General features: G+C 38.8%; 1 protein-coding gene across 2 annotated transcripts in view; it reads right to left on the bottom strand.

The window, feature by feature from the left end:
- The window catches only part of LOC122072163, a 27,627-nt gene extending 18,309 nt beyond the window's left edge, over window positions 1-9,318 (bottom strand). The window contains exons 1-3 of one of the 2 annotated variants that reach the window (XM_042636730.1): window positions 8,963-9,317; window positions 7,487-7,528; window positions 4,806-4,922 (exon numbers count right to left, since the gene is read on the bottom strand). In XM_042636730.1, coding sequence (XP_042492664.1) covers window positions 4,806-4,922; window positions 7,487-7,528; window positions 8,963-9,118 — 315 coding nt within the window. In that variant the 5' untranslated portion in view covers window positions 9,119-9,317. Of the gene's footprint in view, window positions 1-4,805; window positions 4,923-7,486; window positions 7,529-8,962 lie in introns of both variants that reach the window. The other variant, XM_042636731.1, reaches the window with a different exon arrangement.
- Window positions 9,319-12,220: the final 2,902 nt, after the last annotated feature.

The raw sequence follows: 12,220 nt of genomic DNA, 5'->3' as shown, positions 1-12,220 counted from the left end.
AAAAAAAAAAAAAGAAAAGGAGCAGCAAGAAGAGAAGAAAAGACGAAGAAGAAGAAGTAGAACAGAGAGAGATGCATACCTGGTTTCTGTCGGACCCCTGAAGTGTCTCGCCTCACTTTCTTTTCTCCTCACTTCGATTCCCAACCAGAAAATCCCACCGCCTCCTCTTTCTGTGTCCAACAGCAAAGAAAAAAAAAAAAGAGAGAACGAAAAAAGGAAGTCACGAAGAAGAAGAAGGAAAGTCGAGATAAGAAAAGAGAGGCAGCGACATACCTGAGTTGAAGCCGTCGCGAGTCACCCATCCCTTCATCGGAATCGCAACGTCTCCCTCCTCCTTCGCCGATTCCCTTGGGTCGATTACAAGAACTCCCACCGCTGGTTTCGTCTCTAAGCAGGAGGACCTTTTTGTCGGTAATCCAAAACCCACCCCATTTTTTTTATTTCTCTTTCCACTTCCTTTTTTTTCCCCATTACCCCTCTTTTATCTATTAATTCCTTCTATCCCTCATTTTTTCCTTATTTACATTTAGCTCCCTGCCCACACTTGATATCCTTTGTGGTTTACTTGAATCTCAAGTAATTGCAATTCTGCCCTTCCCCAAAAAAAAAAAAAAAAAATTACTATTCTACCATATATTCTTGAGTGCTATTTTGTTAATCATCACCATGTAGCCAACAGTGAAGTTGTTCAGCAGCTGAATTCTTATAAAGGAGAAACTGATACAAAATTTGATGCTCTCACTAACATGGTCACGTCCCTAAAAACAATGGTGGAATCCATGCAAGTTTCTATTGATCGTTTGGTGGCAGCAGATAAAGGAAAGAGTCCCATTCAATCTGGGGATTCTTCCAACACCACTCCACAGGATCCGCCAGTAACACTACCACCACCACCACCATCACCACCTCCACCACCATATGGGATTGGTAGACATGATGATGAAGCAGAGAGAGCAGCAAAATTGGATGTCCTTGATTTTTATGGAGACAATAATCCAGAATTGTACCTCAACTGGATTCACAGCTTAGATACATCCTTCAGATGGTACGGGTTGACTGAGGCTCGAAAGATCCTATTTGCAGAGGCCAAACTGAAAGGCACGGCTCGAGTCTGGTGGATCAAACAACAACAGAACCGAACCCGAGGCATTGGTTTGGTCACTACTTAGGCTGAAATGTATGAAATCATGAATCGGCGATTCTTGCCTTCTAATTACAAGCAACGCATGCATCTCAGGTTTGCATAGTTGAAACAAGAGAATTTGACCGTTGAAGAGTATGTTGCTAGATTTTATTATTTGGCCACTCGTTCTGACTTTGAGTGGGATGAAGAAGTCTTAGTGGCCCAATTTCGCAATGATTTGCACCCTCAACTTAGTGCTACCCTTGCATCTAGTCGACTACCTACCATTGAAGACGCCGTACAAGTAGCATATCAGGTTGAGGAAAGTCTGAAATGCCCATACAACCAAAGAAATTTTGCAGATACTTTTTCTCGAGGTACTAGTTCCGTTTGGCAACAATCTCCTACCCAAGAGAGGTCATCTAGCAAACCACAGGCTAGTGTTACATCTATGGCCTCTTCACGACCTAGTCGGCCGTATTCTCCACCTCGACATATCTCTGAAATGTCATCTTCGCGGCCTACTCGCCCATACTCACCCCCTCGGCGTGGTTCAGATAAACCTTCTAATTCTTCAAAATTTACAGTTCGGTGCTACTCATGCCATGGATTTGGACATATCAGTGCTCAATATCCCAGCCGTTTGGTTGCTTTTATTGATAAGGATTCTCCTATACCATATATTCCCGAAGAGCAACTTAGTTCTGACACAGTTGATTTAAGAGAAGGGCGTGCAACAGGTGAAGTCAATGACACTCTCAGTGACGAGGACCAACATCCTTTTTATGTCATTCGTCATGTGTTGACCACTCAAAAGGCCACTAAAAATGAAGATTGGCGCCGCAATAGTATTTTTCAGACTCGTGTGAAGTGCAATGATCAGTTGCTAACCTTGGTCATTGATGGAAGCAGTTGCACTAATGTTGTCTCTGAAGACGCTGTTCATAAGCTGGGATTGAATACAGAACCACATCCTAATCCTTACAAGGTTGCTTGGGTGAACAACACTAATCTCAAAATCATAGATAAGTGCTTGGTCACATATTCTATTGGTGGATTTAAGGATACAGTCCAATGTGATGTCCTCCCTCTGAAGGTGTGCCATATCCTTCTTGGTCGACCTTGGTTGTTTGATAAGAAAGTACAGCATTGTGGCTATGCCAATACTTATGCCTTCAAGCATGCCAACAAGACTATGAAGTTTCATCCTGCCAAAGATCTCCCTGAAATTAAGCTCAAGAAGATGGTGGGATCGTTCCTCATTCAGCGTATTCCTTCAGACAGTCTCCTCGGTCCTTTCCCTAACTCGACGGAGTCGAGTTCTTTTCAGAGGAGGAGAGTTGATGCAGATACGACTGCCCTTTCTTGGTTGGACCAGCATGACTGGCTTTGGAAGCCAAGAGCCAAGAACCGGTCCAGCCAGGGTTTTGGTCTAACAATGGTTGGAAATAAAATTAGTAGTTTACTTAGTATTTTATTCCATGCTTTTATTTCCTGGACTTGAACGTAGGAGTAGGATTTACTTCCTTGCTTTGGTTTCTTTTTTATAGTTGTTTCCTAGTTTAGGCTAATTTCCATTTCAGTTAAGTTTCTAATTTCATGTTCCTATTTTCCTATATATTGGCTGTAATCGATTAAAGATTTAGAGAGTGATTTTGACTATTGAATAAATGTGTTGAGTGTGATTCTCCCTTTTTCCCCCTCTCTACTCTGATTTCCCCTCTCTTCCCTAAGGGTTCTCCATCACCTAGTATTAGTATGATTATAAACTTCCCCTCTATAAATAGAGAGGCATATGTACCATTATTTGACAGATTTGAAAAAAATAAAGTTTGCATTTATGACAGAAAGCTTGCAACTAAATGCTTAGAGCAGCTGAGATAGCTGTGGGTGAGAAGCCCAGGCTGAGATAGCCACTTCCTTTATTCTCTTTCACCCTTCTCAACCCCCCATCCGTTTTATTCTTTTTTTTTTTTTTTATTTGCTGTAACATTCAAGAGGTATAATTCAGATTCTGATAAAAGTCTGCAGAAATTAGAACCTGATGCAGATCCGAGGTTCAAGAACAGGAATCGGATCGCTTAATGGCCCACCCAAATAAAGAGAACTAAATAACCAATATGCAGTGGCAGTCTTGTAAATAAACAGAAATTATAATGGGCCACTTGGGAGATGGGACGTAAAGGGAATTAGAATTATTTGTTGGGGTTAAACTAGGAAGCAAAAATAGAGGTAAGGGATAAGGGAGACTTCAAGGCAAACATAAGGGTAAAATAGGAAATCAAAGTAAAGGGGAATAAACACTAACTCCCGATTGGGGCTTCCTCTTTCTTGGCCAAAACAGGGCAGACGATGGTGAGAAGCTTCAATTCGATGGAGCTCAGCCGATCGGTCTCGGTTTGGCCTGAAATATCAGGCGTAGGGTGACAACAACAGGTCCTCCAAGATTCCAGCACCAGAAGCCCTGGACAGTCCAGATCTGATGGGTTTCGAGCCTACAACTAAATATGGCGATGGCAAAGTCAGACCTGAATCTGATTTGGATTTCTTCACAGCAAAAACCAGTTTTGGAAGTGGATGTTCTAGGATTTGTGTCGCCCAGCGAAGGGCTACCTTCGATCAAAGGCTTGACTCAAACAGATCTCTCATGAAAGAGATCGATGCATTTCCTTTGGGACTGCAACTACAGCCCAATAACAGAGAAAGGGAATACAACCAGAAAAGAGAAAAGAGAAAAGAAGAAGAAGAAGAAGAAGAAGAAGAAGAAAAGAAGAACTACAGAGGAAGATGAAGAATGTAAGGAAGAAGAAGAAGAAAAGCAGGGGGGGTCACACAATCACAGTCATCAGCCATTAAACCAGTCGTTCAAATTATTTCATTTCAAAAACTTCAAATCGGTCTTTACTAGTGAATTACATGGCTTATAAAAGAAAACTCAAAGTATCAAAATGGTAACTAATTTAAAATGGAAACTAATATAAAATTAGAAGCTAGCTAATACAAAAGAAATTGTTTCTAAATCCAAAGAGAATCAAATCAAAAGATTTTTTTTTTTTTCTAAGTCCATCGTGCAACTGCATCAGAACCGATCACCAATCCTAGTGGGAATAGAGAGATCGATCTCCTATCTCTCTCTCTTTTGTACTCTGTTCAGCCAGGTCTTCAATCAAGGTATTCCAGGCCTCATAAGGGTCCCACGATCCTTACCTAGTCACTGTTGGAAGCATTCCGCTACTGTTCTTGAAGGTTCTTCTCAATTTTCTCTCCTATGTCAGAAAATCAAGAAAGCTTGTAACTTCACAACCAGCCGTCAGAATCCTCTCAACTTTGGGGGTTTTTGTACCCTCCCTAGGGACTATCTACACCCAAAAGTGCAGCTCAATCGGACTCCCACAAACCTGGCTGCACCTTTCTCTCTCCAGCTCTATAGAAGGTTTTTCTCTCTCCTATCGGGTTGGGTTTTGGGCTGGTTTTGCTCCTATATGGGTATTGTATCCTTGAGGGTTTATTTGATGGTATTATTTCTTTGTTTCTTGCTCCTATTTGTATTGTTTGGGGTTATAAACTGCGGTGTTAGTTAATTGTAATCTAGCCCTGCATTACCCTACAGGGTTTCATTGAGTACTCTAACATTAAACAAAATATAAAAAGCAAAAAGAAGAGGAATGAAACATGGTCTCACCACTCTCTCCATTTCATCCTCATACTCCTCTTGCATTCTACGATTATATCTCTTCCATGCTTCCTCCCTGAAACTTGAACGAAATGAACCACCAGTTGTACCCTTCGACCTACTTAGCTGCATTTCTCAAATAACAAAAATGATCAACAAGCTTCACAGTCTAAAGATAACCAAAAGATATAAGCTCAAATCACACAAACAAGTTTAACCATAGTTTGTAAACATTTAAAGTCCAAGCTCCAACCAGATTTCAAGTGTTTCAACTGAAATCTATTTATTTAAAAAATTAATTAATTAATTAAATAAACTATAAGCTCATGTATCTTATTTATGCACAGGAAATTTATCAGAGTGCTACTTTCATTTTTATATCTTCAGCTGCAGGTTCAAACGAAATCAGTGGTTTTTACCTTTCACTATCTAAATTATTCTCAATTTCTGCAAAATAAACTTTTCTTACCAGCAACATCATTATATAAAAACGTAAATTAAACAATTTATGTTATCTTGAGTCTCTACAGAGACCAAGAAGTAAAATTCCTAGAGCCAAAATGAGCCTGGAAACAAATTTTTATCCTTTAATAAATTAAAATCCAGATCAAGCATAGAAAACCAATTAATCTCATGGAGATATTTATTTATAATTTCACAAAATTAACTACTTTCTTAACACCGCAGGATATTGGAAACATCTCAGATGGTCATGACTTTAGCTTTAACTAGGGATCTTTTGACTCCCAGTTTTTCCATAAAGCATCCCCACTTTCAGCTTAAATTGGTCCAAAATCCAAAATTCTTAATTCACGTCGAGAATTAGATCCAGTTATGGCAAATTCATTAGGAAAATATAGTGGACCATCAATTAGCCATAGGCTATACCCATTCTGTCCTGATACTGATCACATGTATAAGACCAAAAAGTCTTGCCTTGTGTGTAGGAGGTTATTGATTGAAATATACAAAGGTGAATTTTATAAAGGTCTACTTTGCCTCAATCAAATCAAAATAATTGAATGCCTGAGTTTAGCCAATATGACGTGTACAAGACCAGTTCCATAGAATATTTCAACAAAACCATTTCCATCATCTATATTTCATATTCATGAATGTGATTCATTAGATGCCTTGGATATTAAGAAATCAGATATACACAACCAATAAAACTTGTTTTTTTCAGCTGTCCAGCTGTCCTGGGTCTCTAACAAGTAGTTCAGTAGTTGGCCTGCTAAAATTCAGAGTGAATGGATTGGTTAAAAATCGAAGCTACTCTCTAACTTTGATGATGAACCAAAAAGACTTGAAGTACCAAAAAAGATCTGATTGACCAAAGCAGATATTTTGGCTAAAATTGAAAAGTCCGTACAGGAATTACAGAATGTTTACAAATAGGGGAGTGCCAGCACCATCATATAATTGCACGTGGGAGCCATGCACAGCAGAATCCAACCATACAGTGGGAAACACTTCAATGCAGAGGTATAGCCCAATGCACTACTGGGATCCAGATGATCTGGCAGTGATGAACATTTAATGAATGTGGTGGTGTGCACATTTTCCTCACCAATAGAAGGGAGGAACTTCAGCAGAAGGGTTAGTTGCACAAGTAAATCATATAAACAAATATTGTTAACAGCCGTTTGTTGCAAACAAATCACTATCCAATTCCTTGTAAAGTTTAAAGGGGGTCGATAGAAGAAAAACTGAATAAAAAAATAATGGAAGTTATTGCTAAAAATTTGTCCAATTTCATGTTTTCTTACATAGTCTATCATTTCATTGTGCTGCTCTGTGGTACTACCTTTTTTGTATTAGCTGACCTTATCCCATCTAGCCCATTTCAACCTATAATACACAATTAAAAAGCGGGGAAAAGGTAGAGTTATATAGCTGATACAGACCAGCAGTTCTGAACCTGCTCCTGTGGGATTTGAAAACTGCCGAAGCCTCTTCACTTTTTTCAATGTCTTCTTTTTGTTTCATCTCATCATTTTCAGTCGAGAGAACCAAACTTTTTCCACATTATGTTTATTTAAGTTACCAAGCATTGCATTTTCTTTCTCAAATATCTAATTGTTTATTAGAATTTCCCAACCAGGACAATTCACACTGACTACACACCAGTGAAGAGATGGAATCTCATTTTCCCCTAATAAGCTACATCTAGTTTGAAATACGAAGGAAGAATTAAACTGTTTGCCTCAAAGTTGAGAAACCGTACCATATGAAGAAAGGACAACTTTTTCTGCCCCTTTTCATCTTTTTCCATTTCTTTTTTATGAAATAACAACTTCATCACTAAAAAATGTAACACAACATGCTAAGTAGCAGAGATACAGTACATAATGAAAATGAATATGGTACATAAGCAAAGGAAAGCTACACTGCAATACATAGCCTCATGCAATAAAACATCTGATATCCCCTAGTCTAGTTAATTCATTCACTAATAGGATCAGACAACTACAGCCTCAATATAATGATATCCCCATAGACACATAATGACCATAAAACTAACTCAGGTCATATCTCCATGTGCCTATCAGCCATCTAACACCTAAAGACTAACACCACATCACCCTCTACAATCAAACTAGGGGCAAATTATGTACTAAACTGCTTGTAAGATGGCTGGGAAAGAAGAGAACCTAATATGATAAATAAGAGCAACACAATACGTGTACCTGAGTGTGGAACCAGTCAATGGACCTCCGCAATCGTCCAACCTAGCAAGTCACTGAAACCATCAGAAATGGCCTTTCCAATAGTTGCTACAAATTTGGAGGATACTAAACTACTTTTCTTCATTTTAAAAAATGTGAATCTGTCGCAATAGGAGTAATTTGTTAAAATTGCAAAACTAAAAGTCTAAGAAGTTAAAAGTTATCCTCAAACAATCCATTCATTGCTCTATAAGGATTATGAAATATAAGGCTTAATTTCACCATGGTTCGAAATTTTGTCTAAAATGTTGGAAATTTGGAGAATTTCGGTTTCTACATTGGTCGGAACAATATAGTAAGCAAATTGAGGGGTCTTCAATGTTTCAGTTTTCACCAAAATGGACCATATTTCAGTGCTATCTAGGCCATTTCGGTGTTATATTTTGATGCCACTTCGGTGCCATTTCAGTCCTTTTAGTGGTATATTTCGGTTTCAACCAAGGTTGAAATCCAAGTCGAAACCGAAATCTTGACCCTTGTTTTTCACTAGTAACTCAACTGAATTCCAAGACATATAGTGTGAATACAACTCAACAGGGATTCTCATATAATTGACTTGCATCAATTCCTTGAGGAACAAATGCAATCCAGCTATCTAATATCTGATTAACCAAGATCTAAACCTTCCAAGGCTACTGTAGATGAGGATTTTACATTAGCACCAATAACTTTGTTTAGAATTGGAAGTCTGCAACAGGGAGAATGCTACTTCTCTAAATATCCTAAGGCAGAAGCTTCTATTTTGTAATTTTCCTACGGCGAATGAACAGGACAACACACCCTTCAGATACATATACAAAGAGACTTCTGAAGTTCAATCAAACCAAGAGACAACCGTCTGTCCATGTTCTCTTGTGCCCTCTAGCTAGTAGCTACATACATAGAAGAGAAATAAATTTGTCAAAAAAGAAGTCCATAAGCAATCTAAGAATGTCTAAATATAATCAGTTTAGTTATGATATATTGATATCCTCATAAACGCAAGACAAAACAAGGCATAACAAGCCTGGACGTCGGGGATCAAAATTCTACTCCACGACCATATGAAAGACCGCACCTTATACCAATGGGGAAATGAATACACCCACTGGATGAAGGTCGGCTAGGAATTCTCCCAGCCATCAAATTGTCAAATTCAGCTAAGGTTCAGATTTTCAGTATTGAATGCAATCAATAACAGCCCCACTAGAAATTAAGAGTGGAACCCACTAGAAATTGCGAATGGCAGAACCACCGCCAATGCTACATAGACGATATCATGATATATGAATTAGCAAAAAAGATAAATGGAACTCAATTTCCCAAATTAGGCGTCAGATAAAAGAGACGATGAGAGAACTTGAATGAGGCAATCTTAAGCGGAGAGAAAACAGAATATCTAGTAACGATTAAGGAAAGAAAAACGAAGAAGATGATGAAGACAAGGAGAGAACGTACAGCGAATGTGGTGGCAGTGGCACCAATCAGACCGAACAAGAGAATTCCCCAGACCTTCATCTCCTCGCCTTCCTTTTCTATGTAGGGTGGGTTATGCGGCCATGAACTGCTGTTGCTGCTATCCTCCTGTTTCCCCTTCTCCTCCTCGGAGTCCATTTTGCAGCTCTGACACTTTGACCCTTCAAACCACTTCTATAACGACTTCCTACTAAATCTACAGACCATGCTTCCAAGTTCCAACCTTTGTCTTCCTATATTTCTTCCCTTTCAACCGCCACAAGAAGCAGGAACAAAGCAGAAATGAAAGAAATTTCCACAGTAGAGAATTGAGATCGAAAGAGGTTTCCGGTGAACGGAGGTCCACATTTATAGTACGATGACTGATGAGAAATAAAAGAAGGCACGTGCGAACTCACACCTCGCACGAGTCGCGTATATTCGGGCCATACGCATGACGGTAGTTTACACATTCTGCACACAAGTAGAAGAGCGAAATGTCACGAGCATGCTTCCTTCCCATCACCGTTCATCAAGAAATCAATATGAAAAATCCCGACAAATTAAAATAAAGAAAAAATTGCACTCCCCCTCTCCAGTATGTTTCAGGTATTACACAATCCTCTCTTGTGAAGTTTGTAATTACAAATTCTTCCCTTCTAAGTTGTAGAATATATATATACCATACTTGATCGTGAGTGAGAAATCGTTAAGTGAGTAATCATGTTACAAAATTGCTTTAAACCCCAAAATACCCTTGATCCAATGGAGATGACCTATTTGCCCTCAAACCTTATTCTCATCTTCTTCCTTGAGAAACCATCAACCGATTGGGAGAGTTAGGGTTTTTGATCTTGCGATTGATGATTCTAAAATCTAAAATCAGAGAGAGTTAGGGAGGTATGCGATCGATTCGATGTCATCCCCTAACGACTCCCTCCACAAACTCTGTGATTTAAGAGCGGAAGCAGCATTCGAGGCCCAACCGTTGGTGTCAAGCCATAGGTTACAACCTCCTCTTTATACTCTGTTTTTCTCCTTATTAAGTAAGTACTTTTATAATCATTATGTTGTGCTTGTTGAGATTTTATTTAATCTAAGTTGGGGGGGGGGGGGGGAGGAATTATATTCTGTTGCTTTTGCTGATTATATGTTGTTACTGGCGGGATCTAATTCACAAAACAGAACCACCAAATTGAACCCACCAATAGCCCTGTTTAAAGGGCTTATTTGTTCATCCCGAGATCTGTTGAATCAGGGAATCTATTCAGCTGATCCTTTCCATCTTTTAGGGTATCAAAGGAACCCTTAAAGAGTCATTCAACCAGAGATTTAGGGTAATCAGAACATCTGATCTACTGTGATCAAAATTCTCCTAAATTAGGTTTCTAAGTTCCAGGTTTTACTGTTTTTATCCGTGAGTTAAATCTGGTTGCCGATCCCGATCTCAATCTGGGTCTCTAAGCAATCAATCAATAAGTATAGGGTGGTTCGAATTTCCTCTTGGAAAATCTCCATGGAATCGCATCCTCACGAGCAACACATAGCCCACTGCCACAAGCACCAACCTTCCAAATCCGAGCTAATATCCAGTGCCAAGGTGATCGCAGATGCTGCAAAAGCTGGGCTTCACCATGAGATGAACAAGATTGACAAAGGAAAGGTGGCCAGAGCCACTGCCGATCTGATGGGTGCCGCCTCCTATTACAGCAAGTTAGAAGGAAAGGCAGTTGGGAAGTACGTGGAGGGAGTAATATTTAGACAAAGGGGAAGGGGTAAAAAAGACATTTAACATATGATTCTAACAGTGTTAACACCACAGGGTACGTTTGTAATTACAAACTTCACAAGAGGTCTGAGTGTAATAGATGAAACATACAGGGGAGGGGAGTGTAATTTCCTCTAAAATAAAAAAGTGCTAACGAGCATGCAATTTAAGGTCTCATCCCTTGACAGTCTGATACGTTTGGAAATCTCTGTTTTCTATTTCATTTGGAATGTCTCTGCTTCTAAATGGGTTAATGATCTCAATTTTTTTCCCTAAGAAATTGTTCTATTAATTATCAACCTTTTATCCCTAATTGAATAACATAAGTTATTTAAATCAAGACCTCATACTATCATTTGTGATAGAAGCTTTATAAATGACACAACTAAAGTAGGATAGGCCTTGACTATTGCTTCTTATGACAAATGTTTTAGGTAAAAGAACTATGCCAGTCTAGTGTAGGAAAAACCTAGACTATGCAGGATGCGAAAAGACCGTGCTGCCCCCCTTGACGTATGTGCGTTGAATATACTCTCACGTGCCTCTCATTGGCCCGTTGGTCTACTTTTTGCTATGCCAAGTCGGGTTCTCTTGCCCATTCTTTTATTATCATTTCTATGGAATATGGATATGTAAGAAGTGCATGAAAGGTAGGGGCTAAGCCATCCTCGAAGGAGTTCAAAGGGAAAGAGAATTAGAAGTTTTGGACTGACTTTCAAAGTATAGTAGTTTGGCTAATGTGTAATGAAGAGATTTGGCCTTGGGAGATTTTCGTAATACTGTGGAACTTTAAAAATGTATTTAATCTATGAGGATTGAGTTCATTGTCTAGATACATAGTGCATGCTAGCACCTCCATGTGTGTGTCTCTCTCTCTCCTCCCACAATAAGGGGCAAATATGTCGTTTCATAGGAGGGGATAGCCACAAGGAGGCACTAATGTATGCTACATAGTCTGGCAACATTCTTTCTCCCTTAATTTATTTACCAAAGTTTCTATATTAAAGCAAGCTATGACAATTTGTATTGCCTTACGAATTTTGTGGTGCATAAGGACAGAACAATAAAAAACTTAGTTTTTTATTTTTTTGAAAGCAAAACAAAAGTATTAGCAAAGTTGAATATACAATAGGGGCAGCGGTTATACTATGATTTGCTAGTGTTTCTTGAGCCACGAACACAAAAAAAGTCACATGTTCTGACTTGGGTTTTAGCCTACAAGTTACATTAGCCATATATTTATATACATCCAAAAAAATGATTACTGTACTTAATGGCCACAAAAAATTTTGTAAGTCAAAAGATAAGTTGCAAATGATTTATGAATTAGTCCATATTTCTGTCAAAGATAGTCCGCATCCTATTGCCGATTGAACTCGAAGCAAAAGGGCCCTGGCGCTTCCTTCATATGTATGCATTATGCTAGAACAAAAAAAGTAAGTTCATATGTATCGCTAATGTTTACTCTTTTCTTTCTTAGGTTTTTTTTTTTT

The sequence above is a fragment of the Macadamia integrifolia genome, chromosome 2 (genome assembly GCF_013358625.1).
Source record: "Macadamia integrifolia cultivar HAES 741 chromosome 2, SCU_Mint_v3, whole genome shotgun sequence".
In the NCBI taxonomy this organism is placed as follows: domain Eukaryota; kingdom Viridiplantae; phylum Streptophyta; class Magnoliopsida; order Proteales; family Proteaceae; genus Macadamia; species Macadamia integrifolia.
The sequence above is the reverse complement of the archived record's forward strand: the minus strand, read 5'-3'. Positions and strand labels throughout refer to the sequence as shown.